Source organism: Anopheles darlingi, chromosome 2, assembly GCF_943734745.1.
Source record: "Anopheles darlingi chromosome 2, idAnoDarlMG_H_01, whole genome shotgun sequence".
In the NCBI taxonomy this organism is placed as follows: domain Eukaryota; kingdom Metazoa; phylum Arthropoda; class Insecta; order Diptera; family Culicidae; genus Anopheles; species Anopheles darlingi.
In genome coordinates, this window is record NC_064874.1 from 68,091,235 (window position 1) to 68,118,677 (window position 27,443).

At 47.6% G+C, this 27,443-nt stretch overlaps 1 protein-coding gene across 1 annotated transcript; it reads right to left on the reverse strand.

Moving 5' to 3' along the window:
• Positions 1–1,930: 1,930 nt before the first annotated feature.
• Positions 1,931–26,233, reverse strand: LOC125952445 (putative odorant-binding protein A10). The gene is made up of 2 exons (XM_049681907.1): positions 25,356–26,233; positions 1,931–3,500 (listed from the first exon to the last, which is right to left on the reverse strand). Exons 1-2 carry the CDS (start codon positions 25,561–25,563, stop codon positions 3,358–3,360), a joined length of 351 nt encoding a protein of 116 aa, XP_049537864.1. The 5' UTR covers positions 25,564–26,233; the 3' UTR covers positions 1,931–3,357.
• Between the last annotated feature and the right edge of the window lie 1,210 nt (positions 26,234–27,443).

Sequence of the window (27,443 nt, forward strand, 5' to 3'; positions counted from 1 at the left end):
ATGTGTGTGTGTGTGTGTGTGTGTGTGTGTGTGTGTGTGTGTGTGTGTGTGTGTGTGTGTGTGTGTGTGTGTGTGTGTGTGTGTGTGTGTGTGTGTGTGTGTGTGTGTGTGTGTGTGTGTGTGTGTGTGTGTGTGTGTGTGTGTGTGTGTGTGTGTGCCAATTCCCTTATAGGTTTCAAATTACTAAAGTCCCTGGGACGCGAGTGCTTCGTTGACACGTGCCCGAATGGTACCGACGGGAGGAAGAGACGGGAAGAAATTCACAATCAAAATTCCATTTTCACACCCAACGGCGCCCGGCACATGAATTCCGCCGTGCCGTGTCGATGGAAAAAATCGAAACAACAAACGCTGTTCATGGGGAGATATTTGGCAAGAAAAGCGAGAAAATTAAATACAGTGCCACCGTTCGACACAGTCAACACAACGCAATTCGATGCTGCGTCGACGATAATAGTGTCCTTCCGTCGATGATTTCAATCAATACTTCCCTTCCTTCGTTACCGTTCTTGGGTTTTTTTCCCCATTTTCGTCTGACTGTCTTACTGGTTTTGGATCCACTGAACGCGATGACGACGCGACTCCAGTTTCACTTTTGCTTCCGTTAGCAAATTCTTGGGCTTGAACTTATGAACCCACCCCGGACCCAGGGTGGGCGACCCGGACGCACACACACACACACACACACACACACACACACACACACACACACACACCGGTTACAAGCGGTCCCCGGTGGCGATCAATCCGTTTCGAATCGCTTCTCGCATCACGTAAGCTCGGTTTGAGGGAAGGGCGGCGAGAAAGGAAATCGTGCTTAGCAATAAAAATAATAATAAATTTTCAAACGACGACGGCGCGATTCCTCGCTCCTAAGCCGGCGAGTCCATGAACGTATCGCTTGTCCGCCCTGTCCGCCTTTTTGGAACCCCTCGCGCGAGAGGTTGTTGCTGTGCGAGCTTTGCGCTCGTCCCTTTTCGTCGGCGTCGGAATTGGAAAAGGCTTCTGGCCTTTTAAACCCCTCCCACCACGCGGGCACCGCAACCATTTCACCAAACGCCAATCGCCTGATCGGGCCGCTGTCCTTCGAAGCGGAACTCGCAGCCACGTATGTGACATTCGTTAGCGATGGTATTGTGCCCAACGGGCGGACCTGGGCCTCTGCTGGTTGCCTAGCAGCAACTCCATCTCCGTGCCGGGGGGTCCGGACGGACGTCTTGGTTCGACCTTCCTATTAGCCAGCGAAGACGAGGTCCTTGTTACTGTGATCGCCGGCATTACGCGACCGTGACCGGAGGCGAAAGACCATTAAGCGGATTTGTTGAGGACAGTCGAGGCGTGCAAATGGTATACCATGGTCGCTAGGTCGTCGAAGTTCGTCTATGGTGTGCCTTTTGCTCCTCGGAGGCTAAATTATTGGCCCTGACAGCATAATAAGATGGCGGTCGATTTTCAACCAACCGACCGGAGATGATGGCGTGATGATGTATGAGAATCGCTTGCCCGAAGTCAGCTTCAAATCAAGCTTCAAAGCAGCCGACTATCGCAATGCGAGTGTTTCGATTCGCGGGCCATTTTTGGAGTGTTCCAGCGGGTCCGGGAGCTTAATGGTGTGTGTGAACGGCACGTTTCGGAGAAGGAATTCCACGGCACTCGAAGTGAAACACTGATATTGCTGATGTTTGCGGTTTTCTGCCGATGATTGACAAGCGGAACGATAAACGATGAAAGCGTTTTCGTGTGCTGACGTGTCCCTGGACGTGGCTGGATGGTTCCAAGATATTGCCCGACGAAAGGTGAACCGTTCCTCGTGCAGCGTCGATCAAGAGATCAAAAGTGTTGGTTTTCTCAAAATAAGGAACCTAAAAAATACGGTACACATTGGATACGATAACAGGGCCTTCCATTCAATCATCTTTATTCCATCAAACGCAACCAAACACTGAGGGAAACGGCCACCGCCAGCCGACCAGCCGTCAAACGTCGACTCCCTTTGCCCTGTAAAAGTCACTCTACAGAGGAAAATGGGCCCTTACAGAGCGAAACTGATCGTCGTTGTACTGTTATGTAAACCTATGCACGTCAATGATGATGTCCTACGCTAGGGTAAATGATATTTCTGGTTGGAAGAAGGGGAGACGGGGGCCGTGGAGTTTGATATTGTTGTTCTCTGTCAGGATCTAAGCCTTCGGCGTTCATCTGCCTTCGATGAGGCCATCGCGAGCCCAGCGAAAGTGACATGATACCGCATTAGGGTCGTGTTGTTGCCTGTTCTGTCTCGATGGTGGTGGGGTGTGGTAGGGGGAGGATATGATTCTATCACATAGTTCTGTTTATTTGATATTAATGCTAGCCGTTAGCCAACGAGTGTTTGACTCTAGCACGCCGTACTGGACGTACTCGTTCCGATGCGTTGCACAGGGATGAACGAGCAGCACCACAACCAGCGACAGCCAACCGCCCAAACACAGACATATCCACAATCCGATTATGCGTCACCGCGTTGCCATACAAACAAATTAAGCGTACACCGTCAAGCAGCAAACTCGTTAAGCCGCTTGTCGTGATGCCGGATGTCGCTGGTGGCGTAGACAGCTAGCCGGAAGAACCCTTGGTTATGGTTGTGGCAGAAAGACGAAGAAAGCTTTAAGCAACTCGCGAAAACTCGCGCGAATCCTTTCTCGGAAACCATAGGCTAGTTGTTGACGGCGCTAAGGCTTTGGATCTGGGTCTGGGTGACAGCATCAAAAAGGAAGAAGCTTCGGTTGATAAAAATATTGCTACCACATGGTGCGCTTCGGGGAATTCGATGTTGTTTCGGTGACATTATGATCGTCACAACCATACACCACCGGTCACGACAAGTGGAGAGTTAGCTTTTCTTTTTCCCAGCTGCCTTTCGCATCGCATCTGATTGCCGTCGTTCGGCTGGAATAGGATGCCCCCCTGAGGGAGCGCTAGATATGTGACGATGCTGCTGATCTGACAGTTCCAAGTAACGGACGTATGCGACGTTCGAGATGATGGTCGCTCGCTCGCTCGCTTGTCTGCTTCGTTGTCATTCTTCGGTGGTTTTTTCCCCACTTCGTTGGTTACGCTTTGCTTCTGCTTCGCCTTGCTTGGGTTGGACGATTGATTTGTGCGGCTAAGACTTCACTTTCCCCCCTTCCCTCCATCGTTTCCACCTGCCTGCTGTCAGCTTTTCTTCCCATTTTATATATATATAACTTTTCACGCCTGCGACGCGCTCAGTGCGCGCGTGTTTGGCGTATCGCTTAGATGGTAAATCTGTTTCGTAGAAAAGAAGAAAAGAGGAAAAGTCGATCCTCCGATCCGGTGAGGAAGGAAAGATGCAGCTTAAACGGCGCCATATTTGCGTATTAACATGGCCCACACTTCCGGGTAGCGCGTCTGGAGGAAATTCGTCAGCTTCTGTGCATTTTGGGCCTGCTGGGGCGAACAGTTCCGACAGTTGCGCTGTATCACTTCCGGTAGAGCCGCTATAGAAAAAAGAGAGAGAGAGAGAGAGAAAGACAGTGTGAGAGATCCGGTTACACAATGATACGAAAGATGCATTAAACATCGGTTGTGATATGCAGTTTTCAAACAATCATAACATTATGCTAAACACGAATCGAATGTAAATAAATCCGTTCACGATCGGCTTCCTGTAGTACCGTCGGTCTGGTGTCGTTCCCACGGCCCAGAAACTCTTCTTCGGTGCACGTGTAATGATCGATTTGACTACCGTATGGCCAGCCCTAGAGACAAGTTGCTCATGCATTCCCTCATCATATAGACTATTTGCCGCATGTAAACGAAACGTGCAAGCACCCATGACGGTGTGCATAAAGTCCTTATGCACCATGTTGTTTGTTGACACTCGGCAGTCACGCGAGCAGCGCGATTGCTGAGAAGCGTGTTCGACAGCTACTCCAACTTGGGAGCAACACTTTCACATGCAGCATCACCACCGCCATTCGCTACCGCTCATTGAACGGGCATTCACTCGAAGCAACAATGTTGTCGGAGGAACGGCCGGCATCACAAGCAACACAAGCAGCTTAAGAGCAGCACTGAGAGGACCATCCCCGTTTCATTAGAATGATGGCCCCGTGCTGACGGTCGATGGGTTGCATCGTGTTCCGTCGCTAGAATAGCGTGCCAGAAACGCCAGAAACGCCACGTACCATGCTAGCACAAGATGAGGACGTTGGGTTTACGTAACAGCAAACATTAAGCTTTCACGATACAGCACGGCAACTGTTAGCGAACGGTTATCTACGCCCCTAGCCCCAGCTGGAGCAATGGGATTATGGCAGTTCGTTGGCCCCAAAGGTTAATGCCAAGGTGTCGGAGTGAAGGTGTAGCACGTACGTTGTAGAAGAAGGTAAAAGTGCTGGTTCATAAAGAAAAAGTTATGGACGCTGGATCATAAGACACCATCGACGCTATCGAGCGCCGACATTTTCAACATTAAAGATATGATCCGGTGGGTAGAGAAGTTATTTACGAATGGCTGGTTACATCGCTCCGTTCGAAGCAATGAGTCAACAAAGTGTTTTTTTTTATGTCGGTAGTTGAGACACTAATGCTATGTTTATTTAGTTTGCATAAACAAACGCAAATGTTGTTGCTTTTCTATCCAGTGACCTGCAACTAAATGCTGCTGAGGAGCTTTAAACTTCTCATACAAGTTCCCTTGTTTCCAGGTAATTTCCATGATCTAACCACAAAGTGCAAGCCTTGCCAGGTTAGTGGTATGTAAGCGTGGTGGTGCGCGAGCGAACACCACAAAACACATAAACAGCGGCTGCTGGATGATACTCGTTCACGATTGGTTGCGTAAATAGTGCTAATTAGTGGTCAAATGGCTGGGATAGCATTTCAGGATAATTAAATTTACAACAACATCCGACACGTGCTGCATACCAAATGGCAATAACACGATTGGCTGTTGGTAGGCTGATAATTTTTGCACCGTGCATAATTGCAACGCTCCATTTAACTCCATGATATCAGAGTGAGGGTGTCCAATTGAACGGTCTAATTGCGTGAATAGAATCAAAACTATTACGTGGTCGCTATACCACAGTAATGTTTAAATTACAGATTACTGTGAACACAATGGCGTACCATATCAGAGACTAGTTTAGCTCTATTGATCATTGCTAAATACTCTTTAATCCCTTTTGTATTTTTATCTGATTATGATACCTGAAAATCAAACTAATAAACCTGATTATACTATTAAACTGATAATGTTCAACATAGTAAAGACATACGCCCTTGGTTTGGTTAAGTGTCCTTCTAAGAGCATCCATTCATCTTAAATATATTCCAATTCTTTCAACCGAGCAAGCTCCAGATAAGGTAAAGCGTAGTGAAGGTTCTACCACAATTCGTACCCCTACCCCGTTCGTCCGTAAATATGTAAAGAGAGAATATTAAATTTTCCATTTACAAACGCTTCAAACGTTCTAAAACGTCATTATCCTTAGCAACTGCCATTCCAACAAAGTCCCGCAAGCTACCTTTAGATGGAATGTGGTTCAATATGAATATCCGAGAACTGTAGTCTATTTCAAAGAATGCACTTATGACTGCGCTAGTCAATATTGGTTGCATTTGCAGAATATGCTACGACCAAAGCACAACTAGTTCCATGAATTTGGATGTATTTCCGTTTCAAAACGAACGAGTACAAAGAACGTCTTGTTTAACAGGAACTTATGCTTCATTCTGTGTGCACCATCTGACAGTAGTTAGAGAGTGAACTGCACTGCTACGCCCTAGCTATACTACTAGCAAATTGGTTGTCGGCACAACATCGTTTCGGAAAATTGTACCCAACAGAGCGCACGAAGAGGAAGCCCAATCAAATGGTCCCGGAGGCCCCGAGGCCTTCTATGCTTGCAACACGGGTGCCCTAGCATGGTAAAGCTCTACCTCAACTTGCCGTGTTTGACGCACCTATCGGAAAGTAATACTATTCGATTGCTGCTGCTGATGATGATGATGATGATGATGATGATGTAGATGCAAAGGATTCGATCAAGACGAATTTCCAGGACCTGCTCGAATATTCTCTCGGAAGGAGCGGGAGCGCTTTGCTCAAGGTTCTTGCCTAGATGCGCTTCTCGGTAGGATTCTCTGGAGACACCGGCACCCGTAGCAGTTGGAATAAATAATGATATGCTTTCTACTCGATTGCGAACAGCAGAAGCGCATGGAAATCGCTATTCCTAAAGGCTATATTCCGTAGAGTGGCAGCTAGGATGGACAGCATGACTGAATGTAAAAATAGTTACCTCAACGATGGAGCCTGATAGACAATACCATTAGTGCTATGCTACAGGGATCTGTCCGAGTGACACAGTATGCGATGTCGACCAAATGGAACGAGTTTTACCGTCGTTAAAGAATCGATTTCACTTATGCTGTAAAATCAATGTTTATACAACCGTTCGGTGATACTTCTTTGTCTTTGTCTCACAAAACTCAATCGATTGCTGCTCCTTGTTCTCGCGGTAGCCGTCGTTTGCGTCGTCGATTGCATGTCAGCTGCCCATTAGTCGGTCGGATGGTTGACCAGTTTGACGGCATCAGTAACCTTTGGGTCGCCTCCAACCCCTCCAAAACACACGTTGACAGTCACGACATGCCAGCTTGCCATGAAATGCAAAGTCCAGCCAGCAACACAACCGCTAATACCATTTGGAATTCAGCGGCGCTGCTCTGGCGGAAACGCTCACGCACGCACGTACCGGACACACGCAGCTCCGAACGAACGAACGAACCGTACCGTGACCGTTGGTAAGCAAATTGCGTTAATAGCCGCTCGCAACGACGTGCAAATGGGGTGCAAATCGGTTCGCGTAGGAAGAGCGCCACCACCACCCCATACCTCCGACCATCTCATCTTGGTGTGAAGTCCCCTTCTGTTTATGTTGTCCCATAAGCCTTGTACCTTGTGTGTGTGTGTGTGTGTGTGTGTGTGACGGCATTTTAGCTTCAAGCCAACCAGCCAACTCACGCCCAGATGCACTTCGAATCGCTGCCTCTCAGATGCCTCGAGCATCAGCAGAATGTATGTCATCACAGCTGCCCCGATACATCGCCCCGAGGAACGGCCAAAGCATCATGGCGGTACAAATTGGATCTCGTTGGTGCATCCCATCGCATGCAGCTGCTTTCACCGGATATGACCCCAGGATGCCGGTGCCGACGACAGCCAAGAAGATGCTCCTTCCACACGGTACGCTGTAATGTTGGGTTAACATGTTTAGTCAAGCTGTCCGTGCCAGTGCTCGAACACGAAGATCTTGACGTTAAGAACTTCACAGCACCAGCAGCACCAGCACAGATCATCGACGCTGTCGTTGCAGGACCGGAACCGGCTGATGGAACTGTTTCAACGCTCTCGCTGGTACGGTACGAACCGATCCGAAAGTCAACATTCCGGCGTGCAGAGTGAACATACGCAGACATGCCGACAGTGCGCGTCTTCAGTCTTCGTCTTAATGGGTTGTACTGCAGCAAAGTGAAGAGTTCGTTGCATAGCCGTACTCACAGACGGCGGAAGTTGGATAATTAAAGAGAAGTTGCTTGCACTAACAGCCGTCCCTCCCCTTTGGCATTGTCATGGTGAAGAGTGACACTAATCAAAGCATACGATTTACTTTGCTAATTAAATGCCGACTTCTGTGTTTCTTGCGCAAGTTATTGCCAAGAGACTCTTCAGTAATCAGTGAGCGATTATATATTGATTCGATCACTGAACCATCCAATGCTCCAACATAATCACGGTCTGCAAAGTTTTCCAACACAAACACAAAGTCTGACCTTCATCCGGGGAACGCAGCACAGATTTCCGATTACTGTTATCGATTACGAATCCTCTCCCACTCCGGCGTTTATCTTGTAAACACTCACCAAGAATAGCATCTCCAGGGGCTCCTGCTGATCCGGGGTCTTGATTGTTTGCTAATCGGATGGTACTACCGGAGAAACGTGCCTCGGTTCTCGGTAGACGGTCCACGATGCGAAAGAATCGCTTCTCGCACACCTTCCTTCCAGGTGATCAAGCGGCCAATTACAGTTTTGATGATTCATTATCGATAATTGAAAAGAGACACTAAGGAGAGCAGCTTCCTATGGTTGAAGGTGAATCACCGATACGCTTAAGCAGCCAAGCGTAAACCTGACCAGCAGCGTGGTCTTCTGATGTAACCGATCCTTTAGATTGGATTGTTTTTCAATTAAAACTTTCATCCCTGTTTCTCTTGGACAATGGGACGATGTCCTTATCAAAGTTTCCAAGTGAATAAAGGTATGCTACCCGTGAAATGGACCGTTTAACTCACTCACCACATCACATCACATCAACTGTTCACTCTCATTCGACGACCTGATCTTTAGTCTTTAGGCCTCCACAGAACGGTAGAGGAGATTGTAACCACTTCCATGCTCTTCGCTTTGGAACAAAGAAGCGCTTATCCGTCTATTGTTCGATAGTGAGATTCCTCTTTAAAGAGAAAGGAGAGCAGTTCGTGGACAGATTGCCTAGGAGGCAGGAAAAGTCACATGAAAAGGCGATAAATGGAGTTAATTTTTCTCTCAGTTTCCGCCCGGGCAAATTGAATTGGCCCTCGGCTATCCTCTTGGGTAGTCGTTGTTTTTTTCCAATTCCACATTCCCCTTCGGTCGACATTCCGTTCCATCTGGTAGACGTAAGTGATGAAAAATGTATGCTTGCGCCCGGAACACTCTGCAGTCTGCACCGATTCGCTTACATAAATGTTACATGGACCTTTCGAAGAAGATTCTAAAGTGGAGCCGAAAATGGATTCAGGAGGCATCTGGATGTCAGGAATTATTCACCATTCCTTTCGGCGGGGAAAGAACTTCAATTTAAAGTGTCACGTCAATATGCTGCTTGGTTAGGAATATATGTGTTTAAATGTTTTTCCCATAAAAGGGAATAAAATTATTATAAATCGCGTCACATTGTATATTTCTGCAAATATGAACGATGATGACAGGAACGGTGAAAAGCGACTGCTTTTCAACAGCAAAAGCCTGAATCTTTTTCAAACCATCTCGAGGCTTGACAAAACGAAGAAAACGAAATTTTATGAATTTTGATTGAGTTTTCCGCAATGAATAAGGCGGTATCAGATGCAGATGATGGCATTTACGGCCATTGCAGCATGTTGCAGCCAGCTGTGTGCTTCGGTGACGGTTGCTGTCATGATGAAATGTGATAAATATGATTATCAACGCATCCGTACCGCTAGCTTGCAGCCTGCACCACCATCGAGGGAACACCATCCATTTTCACTGGCGCATCACGGGACGCAGCTGCAGCTGATGGATCTACATTGCTACGAATGATACGTCCGCCGAGCATAATTGAAAGGGAAGATGCAAAAGCGACGCCTGCCATGCTCTTGCTGCACATAATTGATCAACTTCATTGCGAATTTCCTTACTGCTCTGGCAGAATGAAGCAGTTCTGGGTAACTGGGCAACTTGTGCGCTCCGACCCGGTACCGTACTGGTTCATGGTTCTTCGCAACGGCATTCACTGGCGACGAGTGAAGATTGTCACCGTCTGATTGCGGTAAGATTTCAAGTCCGACCAGTCCTTCTGTCCTATCAACCTCAACAGTTTGCTGTCGACGTGCAATTAGACAATGACAACCAATGCTAGCAATTCCCATCGTCTTGGGACCATCAAGCAGTCTTAGCAGCTCGAGCACTAATGAAGTTGGTGGAAAAATCTAATTACTTGATGTCGAGACAAACCACCAACCAGCAGACGTAACGGCAAGGGGACCCAAAGCAAGACAATGCGAATTTCCTCTTCTTTAATCCATCGACAGATTGAGCTTCGTCGTGCTTTGAGTCGAATAATTGTTGCGTCAGTTTTCGCTTCGGAGGAGGATTCGGTTACACTTTCGACCGGTTTGTCTCTCGGGTCTGGTCTGGTGGTGGTCTGCAGTGCAATCGCACTTCCGTGGCATAAGCATTATCTGCTTTTTGGAGGATCTAATTACAGCGAGCATCTCAAGGCGTAAGCCCCCGGTGGGCATTGGTTAAGCGCTGGGTCTACCGCGTCCTAGCAGCGTCCTCGGACGAAGACCTATGGCTGACTCTAAGTGGCAGCTTGTAATTTATCTCAATTAAAGAAGACGCTTGGTGGTGCCGCCGGTACCGGTGCCTCGCCTAGCCACGCCGTCTACCCACAAGAGGCCCCCACAAGAAGGGACCAACGACCGTTGCAACGGGTGAGCAAGCAAAGGCCCTCGCCCGAGGCAGAAGACGGCCCTTTGGTTGGTTACGGGAGCAAAAGAAGGAAGAAGCCAACGAACACGCTGCTCGACGACGGCATATCCTGGCTGCAGTCGCTGTAGGTTTTAATTATTCAAATTAAATGCCTTCCTGGCTGGCGAGGTTCAGGCCGGTACAGGCAGCCGGTACCAGTGCTAGTGCTTTTTGATAAATGATTCAAACTCAACGAACTACCAGCTGCTCCTGCTGGTGCTGCTGCTACTGCTGCCGCCGATGTTGCACGTGGTTCCGGGAACAGGGCGCACGACGAAAAGTCGTTACCGAGAGTTCCATTACACATTATGATGGCTGTAATTTAATAATGTAATGTTCGTGAACGTACCGCCTACTTACTAGCTGTTGGCCAAATAGTCGGACGAGGTTATGTTCACATTCAATCAAGATGTTTCGTTTAAAGGCTTAAAGTGCAGCCAGCGTTATAATAACATCGAGGAAAAGTAGTGTCAGGTATGAACAGGATCTGTCATTACTCAAAATGATAGTTTGTTTAATTCGAGCTCATTATCAAGGAATTCGTAAAATGGACTTTCAAGAGGAGTCGAGAGGAGTTGACGACATCCATGTTGAAACCGAAAGCAACTCTGCCTGACTCTGATCGACATTGGCCACCTTTGTTATCCTTAAAATGGATAACGTTTAAGCAAACTGGAGTCGTCAGAACTTCCAAGAACAGATAACGAGCAAAGTTCTCATTTGTGCTGAAGAACTTTGTTGCACCCTATTAGCCTAATCCCCCTATTAATAGTCCCCCTCACTAAGCTTTATTCTGACTGAAAGGATGATTAGTGAGGAAGTTCTGCACAGAAAACATGATACATTTTTCAGCTAAAGATAAATTGGGGGAGTACATTTTAAGGATATTAGGAAACAGTTTGATGGAAATATTTTAAAAACATGTGACTCATATGACTTTTTGCTCTTCTCATATGCCATATAAGAAAAACTATATTACTTAGTTAGATTACTCAACATTCTAGTATCAGTCAGGGTTTCCGTGGTATTCTGAACAGAATTTACGCGATTATTTAAAAAAGTTTGTTATAAACTTAAATATCGTTTAGAGTACGTCGTAAATTAAGTCCAACTGATGTGTTTAAAAGTGCAATATTATCGGTTCCATAGTGTTGATGCTAGTATATAAAATTATCAATTTCCCCTTATGTTTGCTTTACATGCCCATAATGAATAGATACATCATTCATTTGCGCCATAATTGCCAGAGTCCTATCGAGGATCTTTTCCACTCATCGATTTCTTTTTATTGCAGCACTAATTCTACTAAAGGTCTATCAGGCCTTCCATTTCCACATCATCGGAAATGGTCGACCGCCGTCGAATAACTCATATTTTCCCAATTTATTCTCGAACCGAACCCTACAAAAAAAACCGCGAAAAAAATAATTATCCCAAGTTAATCCAATTCCGTCAGGACCGATACCCCATCGTTGACTTCTCATTCACTTACCTGAGCCCCGCGGACCTAAACCAACGCGTTTGTGACCTTCATCAAAACCGATGGCCTACCTTTAACCTCCCTTTCCATTATTTGCGTTCACTCGTGCCCATCCCAGGCCAGCTCCTACTGCCGAGGGCAAATACTATTTTCTGTTTACTTTCCCATCACCTTTCTCTAACTTTTACCTTTTTTTTCTTTTCTAATCCACCATCGGCTACGCCATTTCCGGTTCCGAGTCTTCCTGACGCATGAAGGGCCCCACCCTTGGCCACACCCCAATTATGAAGCCATTCTATACCGCATCCATAACGGTCGATTATCGGGTGGCCATTTTATCGGTCCCACCAACGGCAATGGTGCTTCCGGAAAATGAGGAAAAGGGGGGACATCGTAAACATAAAAAAACCAACCCAAAGAAAAATCCGCTCGAAACACGACCACTCACCGGAAAAGTAAATCTTCACCTTTACTACCGGCAAGCCGGAAGTCACCTCCAGTCCTCTCCCTCCTCGGGGAATCGCCGATCATCCCCCGATGCCGATGCCGGTTACAGTTTCCGCCCGTTTCCTTTCATTCTACGCAATCCAAAGACCAACTTTGTACCTTTGAACCATGATTAACTTTTCCATTTTAGCGTACCAGCGACCGAAGTAGCAGCGGCGAAGGGAAATTGAGAAATAAAAAACCCCCCCGGGGGGAGAGAGCGACCCGAGTACACGAGCGTAAACTCGCTCCACGCAAAATTACGCATTCATCGCGATCGGGCTCCCGTGGAAGGAACCGCGAATCGTCGTGAGCGTGAATCGTCTTCGTGTAATCTGGTTTCTGCGGAAAACTTTTCCGAACATCTCCTTGTTGAGATCGCGTTCCTTCTCTTCCCTCCTGCTCGGTCGCCATTGATCCGTGAAATTAAGAATCAAATTTTCGGCAATGAATAAATTGTTCCGTCGCCCGGGCACGATCCTCGGCGGCGACGTGCTCCGGATGTGTTGAAAGGGCCAACGTTTAGTAAGAATACGGCGCTGGAGGAGAAACGGGAAAAACGAACATCGGCCAAATGAACAAACGGCGTGTTTCCCGGCACCCGATGATGGAACGATGATGGAAGCATTACATCCACTGTCTTCTATTCCGTCTAATACTGTCGGCCGATGTGCGTGAAAGTCTGCACACAGAGCGTTGCCGTGTCCTTCACTGGACTGGACTGGAGTATCCTCGCGGCAACTTGCAGATGCGCGTCACGCCGCTAGTAAGAAAATAATCTCCCGAACAAACATGTATTTACATTTTATTGGCCAGCGTAAACAGCCTGGCCGGAATGTTAAAACGGGATGGCTGCATCCACTGCTGCTGCTGCTGCTGCTGATGCCACCAAAGGGATACTGAAGGGGCGTTCGACAGGAAAACGGCACGAAATAGGCGCCTCTTCCGCGCGACGAACAAGCATCGTCGGACAAGTTTAATTTTGTTTGAAAGTAATTTGCCTAACCCCTCCCCCCCCTATCTCTCGCGATGCCTTTCCTGGGTATTTTCATTCCCTCTTTACTCGCGCACTCTCTCTCTCTCTCGTCTCTTCGGTAATGGACGCAACGCGCTCGACGAGGCAAGTTAAACATTGTCTAATGTCTGATGCGTGATATGTTAATCATGTTGGTTTGAAGTTTGGAGCGAAAGTTTTCCCGCTTTTCCCAGCATGTTTTCGATGTTTCTTCAAACGCCACGAAATGCCACGTCAGCAAGATCGCTCGCGTACGCCCGGTACGCCCGATACGCCCGCCATTGTGGGAAATGGCAGCTTGTCTTGCTGGAGTGTAGATTGAATTTGTGCGGACAATGTGCTCCGTCCCTCCTCGGGTCGGGGACAGCCACTTTGTTGGGAAGGGGAAGCGCTTTCGCCGGAAGGAGGGCTGTTTGTGGTGTTGTCTTGGTAGCGAACCTGTCAGCCGCTGCGATACCGTCTGGTGTCGGTTGAGGACGTTTATCTGTGACGTAAATAGCGAAGGTAAGCAGCAGCTCGATAGTAGGCAGGAACGAGACAGGTTGAAGCAAGCCCTTTTTGCAGTCGCCATTTCCATAGCGGGCTTCCACCGTGCTCATCCCGAGCGCATCCGCAACTTGCTGTCCCCTTTTTCCGGGACGCTACCGCATCAGTCAGTGCAACGGAGTGCGGTAAAATTTATCACGTTCGCCACGGCCTGCACTGCACGCGGCGGCATTGGGAGTTGCATTTCTTTTCACTCTCTCACTACCGCCACGACTGAATGGAATGTAGAAAGGGAAGGGAAAGGTTGCGGAGCGGTACGGTGCGGTGCGGTACTTTTGCTGTTGTTCTGCAAAATTTATTATCTGCAAACACGAAACTTTTCCCAAACCTCTCGAGGGAGGGGGGGGGGGGGGGGCCAAACCCGGTGGCCATGATGATGGGTTGCACGCAACGGCACCACCACCACAACGACACATGTCTTCTAAACCCTCGAGAGGGGGTTGGGATGGTGCTGGGGATGGGGGTAGGGGTAGCGGCTACAGTTACAGGGATCTTGTCGATGGGTGAAGCGCCCGGTGGGCTTTCGTTTCGCTGAGCAGATAAACGGCCATCGGTTTGTTGGTGTCGTCGGTGCTTGTTGTGGGATTTACTTTTGTTGCAACGTAACGAACGTAAAATTGTATTCCTGGAAACATGAGCCACGTGATTCATTGTTGAGGAACCAAGTTCAAAAGCATGTTTCGTGTTTATTCTTATAAACTACATATGTTCCCCATGTTTTTTAACAAAATAGAATAGAAATAATTTCATGTTGTATCAAACACTTGCTCCATTTACTCGGAATGCTATTGCTTAGAATTGGTATTGTTTATTTTTTATACCAAATATTTAAGAAAAGATGTAAAGAGAACAGTCAGTGTTAATCAAGGTTGAACACTCACTTTTGAACCTACTTGTTACTTGTTTTAATTCAAGAAATAATTCAATAAAAGAACACTATCGTCAGGGTAGATATGAGCATAGCTCATATTAGAAATCATATCCACTTCATTCACGAACTTAATAAAAAACCATTCAATTCAAACAATCTTGTGTCTAAATAAAACACTCTCTACAAATAATACCATTTCGTCTGAGTTTGTTTCTGAGGTAATACAGATGATGAGAGGTTGCTTGTTCATGTCGTATCCGAGATCATAATAAATGATTCCAAAACTTAATGTGAGAGATTTGAATAAAAACTGGGGATTTTTCTTAGATATTATCGTTTTGTTGAGATATTTTTCATACCAAAAGAGGTATCAGAAACCTGTTGTTGTGAAATGTAAATCTGCAGCGAGAACATCGTTTTCCGTAGCTTTATTTCATTAGTCAAAATGAAGCAGCAGCTCAAAAAACAGTCCGCTGTTCCCGGCTGCTTGACTAACACTCCCCTTCCTTATTACCTCTCGTTTATATGGCCTCCTGCGCGCACGCACACGTACGCACAGGGGAGCCTCTTGCGGCTGCGCACGATCCCTACCGATAATCCCGTTATCGATATCGGGACTATCGGTAACACTGTAATTTAATAATAAAATAACGGCTTTAAGTGAGTTAAACCATTTTTAGCCATTAAAATATATCAATATATCCAGCTCTTTTCATCAAGCATTTGAAACTCCGTAAACAAAGCTATTTTCTCATTCGTCATTATAGTACACTTCGATTCGACCATTCATCTGAAACTTACTTCAAAGATATGTATGAGTCTGAAACAATCAGTTCGATGGCCCGAGCAACCTTTTTCCGTTACCGACAATGTTGCTGCAACGAATCGTCCGCCATCTCGTCCAATAATCTATCCCACACACATTGGTATTTCATTAGTAGCTGGGAATGCTGCAACGAATTCCTCCTCTCACCTACCGGAAATGGAATGGAATCTACCGGCATCAATCAGCATTGGTTCATCAATTGAATTCGCCTTCTACTCTCTGTCTCTCTCTCTCTCTCTCTCTCTCTCTCTCTCTCTCTCTCTCTCTCTGTCTCTCTCTCTCTCTCTCTCTATCTCTCTATCTCTTTACCTCTCTATTAAATTCCAATGAAATGCTTCGCACGCCATTCTCAAAAGCTACCAGCTTAAGCACCAACCTACCATAAAGGATTGCACCGAACCTACCAGGAAACCATTGGCTGCTGGGATGTGAGCTATGTGGCGATAGATGCTCCCCCTTACCATCCGAGATTATTGCCCAGAACTATGCCGGCACACTTTGCCGGAACAAACACAAAGCCTTTCGAACAAAAGTGCTGACCAACGAAGCGAATCGAAGGATTTACCAGTCTTGCGTCTCATTTCACGCGATTTCACTTATGCTTCCGTAATGCCACTACCACCATTCCCCTCGTTTCGCCAAACCAAAACCCATCGTTGACTCTGGCACCATCCATCAAATCGTTCTGCCCATGGCCCATGCTGGAGCACGGAGTGTGCCTGTGCCAGCACTTTAACCCGCCAGAAAAGAATGGTGATAAAATTTCATTAGCCATCACGATTCATTTCCGGCCCGCAGAACTTGCCCCCCTACCGGCCCGGCGGTTCGGGATTATTGGTAATTTATTTACTTTTGCTCCCAACCCCCCCGGAATTGCCCCCGGGTTCGTGGGACCAGCCGTGACCATTCATTCATCGGGCGAACCACGGCGAACAGGTTCGCTCTTTGGATCGATCATCGGTACCAACGGTGCACCATCAGGCCACCACCACCGCCATACGTCAGCGATAAGATTTAACGATGTTGAATAATTTATAACCGGCACCGCGCTGCTGGACGTTCCTGGGAATCCGCTCGTTGCGAGTAGAACACGCCAACGTGCGTCCGTCCGGGAGCACTCCCCCCAACTTTGGCAACATCGCATGATGGTTTCACGTCATTTCATTTTCGTTTTTTTTAGGTTGTTTTTTGTCTATCCATCGTCAGCGCCAATTTCAAGTCACGTACCTCAAAAACCACCGAAACCTCTACTCCCTCCCCTACAGCTCATGTCACGCCGTTGCACTCGAAGCGTCTCAAAAAGCTCAACCAACCGCTGCCAGCCAGCTGTTCTTATGGCAGCTGATGGAGACTTTGTTTTCCATCGCGCCTCGTTTTCTCCCTCAAGGACCGACGATGCGAGGAACATTGAAATGGAACAAAAACGACGAGACTCCTCGAGTAGTCTGGGCTGGCTGACCAGGCGTGGCGTGGAGGACATTTTTGCGCTTCCGGCGCAGTCATTCCAGGGGAGGGTGCTTCGTCGCATGCAGCAAGAGCGATAAGCCACGCTCCGGAGTGAAAAGTATGATGCATGAAGGTTCAAAAGTTGCAGTCCTCTTTCCCCAGCTGACTGAGGACCGATCGATGCGAGGAAGGAAGGCAGTTTGGAACCGGAATCGCTTCGGACTGCTCCTTTTCGTTGAGATCATCGAAGGAGAGGGCTTTATGACGGGCGCCCCCTATGCTTCGTTAAGGGACGAAGGGATAAACCATAATGTTCGCCTTCCGTAACCCGAAGCTACCGTGACATCTTGCCAGATACCGAGCGGACGACGAGCAGCAGCACCTAACGGATGCGACGGAAAACAGGGAGAAAGGTAACCGAGCACCGTGGTTACCACGTTACCATGTGCACACGGTTGCTGCGAAGCAACGAAGGTTGAAAACTCATTTCAAAGTCTCCGGTATCCCATTTTGTCACAACTCGCTGACCGGGACCAAAATGGAAAGTGTCACGTTTCACGCCCCGTTCCTCACGGCTTACGATGGATAACGAGCGGTAGGACGTTCGAGCCTTCGCGTGTCTTCGGGGTTTTCGGTAGTGGAAGGTGATCCCGGGGTTTTGTCGGACGATGCCACGGTGTGTCGGACGATGAATAGATGATGGGTAGGATTAAGGGATTTTTACACTCGCAATCCTGTCCTGCTAACCCGCCTCACGTTCCGTGTTCCCGTGATGGTTCGCTATCATTAACAGGCTTTGCGGGCCTCTGGGGGTCTTGGAAATCGTGTCCGACAAGGCTTGGTTGAGGCGTAATATTTCCGAGTAAAAGTTTTCTCAAGAAACAAAAGCATCAGAAGGCATTCGAAGGAAATTATTCGAAGGGAATGGAGTTCCTCCTGCGGTTCCGTTTTTGGCGCAGTGAAACGCTTTACTTGTCGGAGTGTCGGTCATGAATATTCCATTCGTAATTCGGAACCATTTAGCATATTGAAAATCGGGATGCCCCGTAGCATTACGTTTCTGTTCTGCCATTACTAAAACCAAACAGATAGCGCGTCAGAGAGAGAGAAAGAGAGAGAGAGAGAGAGAGAGAGAGAGAGAGAGAGAGAGAGAAATATTAGACTCCAGACCATACGCAAGCACGATGGCCAAAACGAGGACTGCTTAAATAGTGTTTCGCCTTGAATGAGCATTTACGATGCGGTTTGTCTTCGAAAAAGTGAAAAAAGCAACTGGCTAGTAAGTTGATAAAAGAACAAATCCCGTAGACCATCCTCGGGGGAGGACTGCTGGGACGATCCCATGATGTAGCTATTTGCTTTCAATCATGATACAGTTCAGCAATCTGCTGAATCTGGGATGTAGTCGAGCATCCGGCATTGGGACACTGTCCACTGTCCACTCAGTAGCAGCTGTTTCGTTTCGATTGGATGGTCTCTTTGCTGGTGTCCCAAATCGCCCGAGGATTCTATTTCTGCTCGAGCTGCTGGCCAGTTGGCCTTTTAGCTCGAGATTGCGTTTCACAATTTGTGCATCCTGTAGACCGAGAGTGCTTCCCCTCGGTGCTTCGACTCATTTCGACCCCCCGTTGGCTTCGTTCGTTTGTTCTTCGTGTTTCTTCTTCAGCTGATTGCGTTCCCTGCGGGCTAGACCCTTTCTTAAGTGGTAAAATTGTTGTACGTTGTCTTTCTTGACCGGGTCAAATCGTTGATCAACCCTTCCGCAGTTGAGCCCCCGATTTATGCTGGTAGCGGCAAGTTGCTGCAAAGTTTGTGTACTGCGATCATTTTCCTTAGAAAGCCAACAATGGCGAGAAAGAGAGAAACGCAAAATGCGGAAAAGGTTAAGGAGAATCCATGTTCTTGGGACACCAATGAGCTTTCAGAGTAATATCAAAGGTTGTTGTTACTGGTAAGTGAAGTTTGCTTTAACCTGGCATAGCGGTTTAGGCAAAGGCTTTCGCATAAATCGATTTTGGATACCAACAAGAGAAGCTTATTGTTGGGAATGGATTTTGTTTTTATTTAACTTTTTAAAAGGGGAACAATCAATTGCGGAAATCAGCATTCAGTAAGAGGACAACGCCTATGTTTCATTACTAGTATAAATTAATTCTAATGAAAATCGACAACGCTACATATTCTGTATGTTAGCGGCATGTTCTGTAAAATAATTATAAATTAGGCTTTGATTTTTGCAAAGTATAGATTTCATTAATTTTAATCACTCATGATTCAGATTACGAACTTTAAATTATGTTTTGGAAAATAATCCTTCTGCAGTTGCTGAAGATATGCTCCAGTTTTAGACTGTCTCGAGCAGTCTGCGTGTGTGTTGCAAAAGGAAACTATTAAATTAATTATTGATTTTTACACTTGAAATAAACATCAAGTGGATATAGCAGCCAATGGATGGCTCTAAAAAATAAGTAATAAGGATTTCAATTGTTCTAAAGAGCTGCCTTTCTACAATATCTAATAGTTTCTAAGAAGAATAATACTGTCCCTCAATGTGTGTTATAATAGTACCTAAGTGTTAGTTAAGATCATTCTCTGATAAGAAAAATCGACGAATCTATGCGATAACCTTACAAAGAAGCCACACCACCTCAAAGTTATCGATGAAAACGAAAGAACGATTTCTCCTTGGAAGCTGAGGGCATACCCCCCGCCGCGGCAAATTACGATATGATGCCCGTCAAAGTATCTACTGAAACAGCTGTAGTGGTAGTAAATAGAATGGACCATGGCTTTACGATGGCAAATAAATCTTTTACAATCTCACGCTCACCATCTTCCAACTGCTCCACTTCCGTTTCCCTACCGCCATCCCTTGAGGTAATAACTACCAATCGATCGAGCAGAGCAGAGTAGCAATGCGGTTAACGAGCATTTCATAGCTCAAGTCTCGTAAAGCTTTCATCCATTCCGTTGTGTACCGCCCCGCTCCTCGACTACGATTGCGTTTTGATTTCCTTGTTGCATTTTCTGGGCCCCCGGTAAAACCGAATCTCTTAGTCTGCTTTTGTGACCCTCGGCAAACATTACCGAGTTTGATGGTCCTACAAACTCAGCACTCACGGTGGCACCGTATTAGTTAGATAACCGGAAATAGATCCCTAATTTGATCAACAGCAGCGTACGGATCCGATTGCGCACGGTAGCACCCGGTCAACACCAGGAAAGCGTCACCGATTTAATGCTCGAATTATCAGATCGCACACAACACGACGACGACGCCGACGGTTCTCAGTGACTCGCAGCGGCGCTTCCGGCAAACCTGACGAGCGGAACCGGATCCGGATAAGAATTTGTTTTACGAGATCATGCCCGCCTCTGCCCGTCCTGACGCCGAGCGACGACTCATTCGATGGTGCAACAAAAAAACAAAAAAAATGACCAACCCTGATCAAATAAAGTGCCAACTGGTCCTGCTCCCAGAGCTGGTAAATCCTCCGTTTTCCCACCCGGTCAGAACGCCACTCGCCCCTCGGTTAGACCAGTAGGTAAGGCCCGGCACCGATATCGCACGGTTCACGCCAGGCCAGGGCCAGCATAATTTTCAATGAAATTTTGGAATTTCAGGATGGAATTTATCCCCGATCCTGTGCGCTTACCCGGGAGTCCTACTCCGAGGGGGGACCGGGGCCGTACACTACGTCGGTCTTCGGTCTAGAATTTAACGACCTGGAATGCCGACTCTCTTTCCGTCCCTTTTTTCCTCTCTTTCCGTTCCGTCACGCAAAGGAAACAAGGATGTGTGCCAATCAGTAGGCTTTTGGGTGGGATGTCACTGTGTTGCCCCCTCGGAATTGTTCGGTTCGCTGGCTCCAGAGAAAAAAGAAACGATTTGGAGCGGGGCTTAGGTTAGCCCCATTCCGGCGCTTTTGCTGAATCGTACAACAGCGCACTAGGATTACCCTCCGCCAAGGCCTCTCTGCCCGGAATACGGTGCCCGGCTTCTGATTCTGAACAGCCTTCCTGCCTGTCTGTATGTATGTGTGTGGGTCTATGTGTGCTCGTGTCAGGGATTCAATCCAAAAGTTTATCAACTATTTTGCAGACATCGGCGAAATGAAAAGGAAAAGCAAGGAACGAAACGAAAAAAAACACCGAAATTTTCAATTTTCCTCCCAGATCCCCTTTGATCGCCGGAAATCAGCAAATGCAAACAACGTGACCTCGACCACCACAAACACGGTGAATGGAGATGTCAGGCTGGTGTGGGCTGTTCCTCCCTCCCCCCCCCCCTCTCGGCCATACCCCGGCCGGTCCGGGGGGAGAGCTGTGTGGTTGTGCCGTGACATAATTATTATGCTTGATGAGGGTTGTAAACTCGAACGCTGCTGACAGATTTCGCTCCCGGGGAGTGAGTTATGGTTTTTCCATTGTTTTCTGCCCCCCCGCTCCTGCTCGCTCCAGCCTCACTTCTCGTGGCCATACCGGGGTGCCCACACTGTCACCGCAATTGGCGTGCAGAACCCCTCCTCTTCCTCCCCCGAGTGGGGATGAAAATAATCAAATTAATGGGCTAGCGACGCGGAAAAGCGGAACAAAAAGATACCGGGACGCCGGGGCCGGAATTATCCGGATTAAATGGTTTCATGTTTTCGGTCGACAGTCTCCCCCCCCTCGGTTGGCTGGGGGTGGATGCACCAAACGTGTAGCAGCACGAAGGGGAGAGGACATCGTTGCGGCATTGCGAGAGTTGAGAGTCATGGCATTAGAGTGGTGGATGAGCATTTCATTAACATGTCGTCGGTAGATTATCGCTGGTGGTGGATGTTTTCGAATGGCACAAACACAAACAACAGCTAAACCCAAATAAAAAAAGTGAGAAAATTCGGTTTGTTCAGCTGCTAAATTCACAAAGCATAACGCTCTTCGGTGGTGGTTTGGTTTTTCCCCGTCCGATGAATTCCTGGCAAGCGAAACAAGTGATTCCTAAGAACGGTCCGGCATGCCTAAAAAAAGGGGCCCAACCCGTGACCGGCCTGTGATTGCGATCGCAAACAGCGACCGATGTTTTCGTATCGAACTGCGCGAGGGTCTAGATTTTTTTGGGTGGGGGAAAAAGTGCCCGGGTTTCTCGGGAGCGGTCCAGATTCTCGGATAAACACATAAAGCTACTTTTTTAATGGTTGCATTTTTTTGGGCGAACCGTCCGCTTGACGGAAAAACAACACGCGCCGCCCTGAAAGAGCAGCGTCGTGTCTTTGTTTTGGTATGGTCCCCCGCCGCCCCGCCACTCCTTCGCTCCACGTTTTCGTTCATCTTTTATGAACGGGGCAAAACAACGGGTTTTGTTTTGTTAGGTCCAATCTACGGTGCCCCTTCGTAAATCATAAATCCTTCAATCTCAGGAACAAGAAGTTTTCCATTTACCAGGGAAAAAAAAGGTTCGCCCTTTTACGCTGCTTTCTTGGGGGGTGCAAGGGGGAGGGGGGGTCACCTGTCCTGTCCGTTCACCTGGTACGGTTCACGTCGCCGAAGGACGTCGATCGATCGATGAAACTGCCAGCTGCAGGTGACTTACCTCAAGTGAACTAACGGCCAAAGTATTCAATTTCCCGTAAATGCGATTCCTCCGAACGTTCCGTAGCTCCGTGCCCCAAGGCTCTAGCTGTTTGCTTCTTCGTATTTGCTGCCCAAAAAATGGAGAGGACGGGGAAATAGGTGAAAATTTCATTTTCCCTCCAAACGCCTCCAACGATCTGACGGTCACGGCGAGATGTAGGTCAAGCAGCTTTGAAAGGCTGCTCACTAAGTAGGACGACGACGACGACGAGAAGCTGGCTGGCTGGCGGGCAGAGAGTGCGAGTACCGCGCGGTCCTTCGCTTAGTGTAATCAAAAAAGCTTCCGTCAAGCTGCTTTCGCTCTCGGACTTTCTCCAGCACGTGTGTGTGTGTCTGCGTCTGGGCCATAAAGAAGCGAGAAGTCTTACCAAGTCTTGCGCCCGGTTTTCCACAACAGAACACATGCAACCGAACCGCCTCGAACTTGCGTTAGACTTTTCAGCAGTCCTTATAGAACGAGAGCTGTTCCAAGTGAGTGAACGAGTGTGCTGGATGGAGTCCATTTGCCGGCAGAGACTTCCCGGTTCCGAGGATTAGGATTGCTCGGCTGCAGATGGCAGCAAATCACTATTATATTTACTACTCCACCCCATCCCATCCCACCCTACCCGGAACATTAATGCTCGGCTATTGATAGTGAATCGTTTCCCTCCGTTTCGGTCCATTCCGTTGTGCGGTGCTTCCGGAAGAGGAGCAGGGTTTGAGCCGGAGCGTTTCCACACCGGACCTAATGAAGCAAGAAGAAAGCAATCTCTGCAAGTGCACCATCTCCTCCTCCGGTCTGTCTGGCTTTTGTTTCTTATGATCACGACATTCAACAGGCGCTTCTTGGAATCGGTTTCAGCATCGGGCCTTTGGGCTGCGTGGGCATCGTGAACAGCTGACATTTCTGGACGGAGCCGTCCGTCCGTACCGTTCACATGCGCACGGGTCTCTTTGTGGCCATTGGATAAACATAGAGCCTCGCCTTCGACGCACTGGCAACGTGCTGGTCGTGAAATTCCGGTGAAGCAGAGCAAACGACACGACAATTGCCGGAAAACTCGGTCACAAAATAGAGAGCAATCAACCGGTGTCCGCCACTTTTTGGAACCGTTTTTCGTGGCAACCGAAAACGAACAAGCAAACAACGAGTGAACAGAGTGGAAGTTTTTTTTTATGCCCATTGGGGATACAAAGCGTCCAGCGTCCACTTCCTTTCCTTTGGCGCATCTTCTGCGCCATTGACATGGTCCCGGTGGCCCGGTGGTCGGAAAATTTAAATGCTTTCTCCGTGGCGCACGACCTTTAACGCGTGCACACGGGAGGTAAAAATGGCAGAAAAAGTGCAGACGCCCTCGGAACAGCACTAGACGACACTAAAGACGAACGGTCACGGCCACTGGAGTCGAAAGTGTTTTAATTGAAAATCTGTTTGTCCAATTATTTTGGTGCTCAAGAACGGGCTGCAGCGACAAGACCTGCTTTAAGATGCTACAAGTATGCTCAAGCTATGCAAAGGTCGCCCCTCCAGCCGGCTGCCGGCTAGAACACTTTGTAAAATGCGCTTCAAATCCCCAACATCCACGCAGCAGGATGGTTGAAGAACAAGCTCTTCCGCCGGTGCTTCTACTAATGGATGGTGTTAATTCCTCGAGAGCTTTGCCCCACTCAACTTTTGCCCAAGAGCATACGCCCACCCGTCCGCCCACTCACCAGCCCGGACGTAACGTACGAACGTAAAAACCTGCCAGCAGAAGATTATTGAATCCCTTCCCATCGTGCCATGCCTTGCCAGAATGGAGACGCCTGGCACCTCATCTCATGGGTTTGTGGCAGGGTTGATGCGAATGGTCCCGTTGTTTACGTTCCACCGAACCCCCTTCAACCGAACGCAATAGCCAAAAAACAATTCAAACGTAATCCAACATAATCTCCTTCTATTTCACTTCATTATGTGTGCCGTTAATGATTTTTTTTTTCGGGAGAGCCCCGACCTCGCACGTGGCTTCCATTTTGTGCTATTTCTGTTGTTTCCTTTTGTGTCTTTCTGTGGCCTTGGTCGGCAAACCCAGAGATCCAAGGAGTCTGGTCCTTTTTTTGTGCTGACGCAAGGGGAAGGAGACCAAAGAAAAAGAAGCGGAGCGCTGAGTGGCGGACGAGGGTGATACCGGGGCCCCCTGGTCTTGCTATATAATCATTGTCAGCTCGACCGAAAGTCCCAGAGTGGGTGGTACCAGTCTCAGTCGCTTAATTCCCGCTCGCTGGATTAGCGCGCTGATTGGTGTTGATAGGAAACAGGGAACTGGGATTTGGAGCGTGCGGACAAATTGATTCCACGAATTGGAAAACCTCCCCCGGGGCGAGAGAGAGAGAGACCTGAGGGATGGAGTTCCACTTTAACGAGAAGCAAAAAAAAATCCTCAACAGAAAGGTCATTATGTTGGTGTATGTTGGAACACAGTCGCAGGCCCTGCGAAGCATCATTATGCTTTCATTTCTTCGTCACAATCACACGACCTCCGCTCCTTACTCGAGTGAATCAAAACGTCAACAAAACGGTCTCCTGCAGCGACTGATTTCGTGCAGGAAATGAGGGACGCATAAGAGAGCGAAAGAGGTCACCACGAGTTCCAACGCGCAGACACGCGGCCACGAGGAGGTTGGTGGGTGCAGCGGAAGTCCATTAGTCCATTAGTCCCAGTGTCCAACTAAGCACACACACACACACACACACACGGGGGGAGAGCGCAATACAAACCTTTCAGTTGCCGACCGAGCTGATCGCAGGGGCTCTTCTCCAGCACGCACATGATCTGCCGGCTGACAATCACCTGATTGTTCAGCAGTCGGTTAATGTTCTGGCTGTCGTTGGCCGCCACCGGCTGCGGTCCGGCGATCAGTGCCGCCATCAGCGCAATTACCGCCGCTGATAGCATAAATAGATTTGGTAATGCCTTTGAACTCATTTTTGTGCCAGTTATGCGCGCTGCTGTGAGCCGGTGCTGCTGCTGCTGCTGCTGCTGCTGCCGCCTCCGCTGACTACGCTGTTGGGTTGGTTGCTCGCTCTGTTCCGTGCCGAGTCGGTGCTTATCCGGGGCCGAGCATCAATCCGTGTGACGGTATCGTGTCAACGTGGTCGCGTCTCCAAGGTCTGCAGACCCTAGATTTGAAGGGATCGCCAACCTACACACACACACACAAACACACACGTAGTCTCGAGAGCGCTCTTGGCAGGGCGCGCTTCCGGTGCGAAACCTTCGTTATGCTCGCCCTTTACACAGCGGCACGTTTGGTGCGTTAATGTAATAAATTAATGCTTGTTATGGCGTACGTAAGCCGAAACCGTTGACTGGTAAGCCGCACTGCTACGCACTCACTCCACTGTCATAAACTCGATAGGACGGGCACACACACACACACACGCACTTATGCACACATACAAAAGCCGCAACAAAGCCCGCGGGGTGCTGATATGCCGTGACGCGAGATGAAAAGAGGCAGGACCAGGGCGGTGTGATATGATGTTGGCACTTCCGGGTTCACCGTAATCCTCTGTTGTTCGCGGACGGTACGACTGCGTGGCGGCACAAATAGCGTGCCAACGGTCTGCGAGATGGACGATTCGTATAGCTTGAACTCCCGCCAAAGACTGAATTTATACCCGAAGTGTGCATGCTGTTTTATGCTGCATGTTGGCGAAACGGAGCGAGCACGAGAGAGAATTTTCCGGGTTTGTTCGGAATGGCGGGCAGTAGTGAGTGAGAGACTATCCGAGGATACGAGCCGAGAGCATGGCATTTGTTGTCCTTATTCTCGTGGTTGTTCGTGCGTTGACGGGGGGATTCGGTTATTTCGGGTCAAAAAAAGGCTTACTTTTGACGATTTTTAGTGAAGAAACAATTCAACTTATTTTTTTCAAAATAATGTCATATTGAACTACAATTTTTCAAGAATATTTGGTTCTATTTTGGGAAAGATTTGATCAAAACTACGTTCATGGCATCCAATCTAGAAAGGCAAATCTGCAAAAAAGTACTTTTTGCGGTGCCCATCATAGCAACGTGCCTGGTCATCAGAAATATACAAATGAATATTCTTTTGTTAGGTTATAAGTTTATCCAGACAGCCCCGTTGCGTTTTTGTTGAATTTCCCATTTTTCGATTTTTGCCAAATTTTTGAAGTTGAAAAAGTTATCATTTTTTGGATGTTGTCTCAAAACACGAGTTTTTCATAGTTAAAAAAATATTTAAATTTTAATGCCAATGTTACCATACGATTGTATTCTATCAAATGAACCATATGCACATACTTGAATAAGAATTCATGTGTTAAAAAACTGAAAATGTTTTGCTTTGCCAGGAAACTTTTGAAGAGTAACGGTCTTTTTAAATCCTTAAATTTAAAATAACCGCTGTTCAAACTTTCGAGCACAACAATCCAGGATTCAAGCAAACTGCTTCCCAGAAGGAAAAAATCGAACGAAACTGCTCGATGTTTTAAAATGTTCCTTTATGTCGAGCAGTTTGTTGGAAACGAAAAAGCCCTGCTACACGAAGCGTAAACTCTAAAAAATAAATAAAAAAATAAAAGCTGTTTGCAAACGGGAGGGCTCGCAATATGTTTTTTTTGTGGTTTACATCGACAGTGAGTGATCATTGCTAGTGTATTCAATCCTTTTCTTCAAAAAAACGATTTTAATTTCCTCAACCCGGCCATGCAAACATATCGAAGCGTAAAAGTTTTGGCATTAATTTGTAAATTTACGCATAAATTTACGGTTCATGTAGCACTCCCTAAACATTTTGGACTTTTGTACGGCTCCGCAGCGCTGTTGTAGAGCTCTTG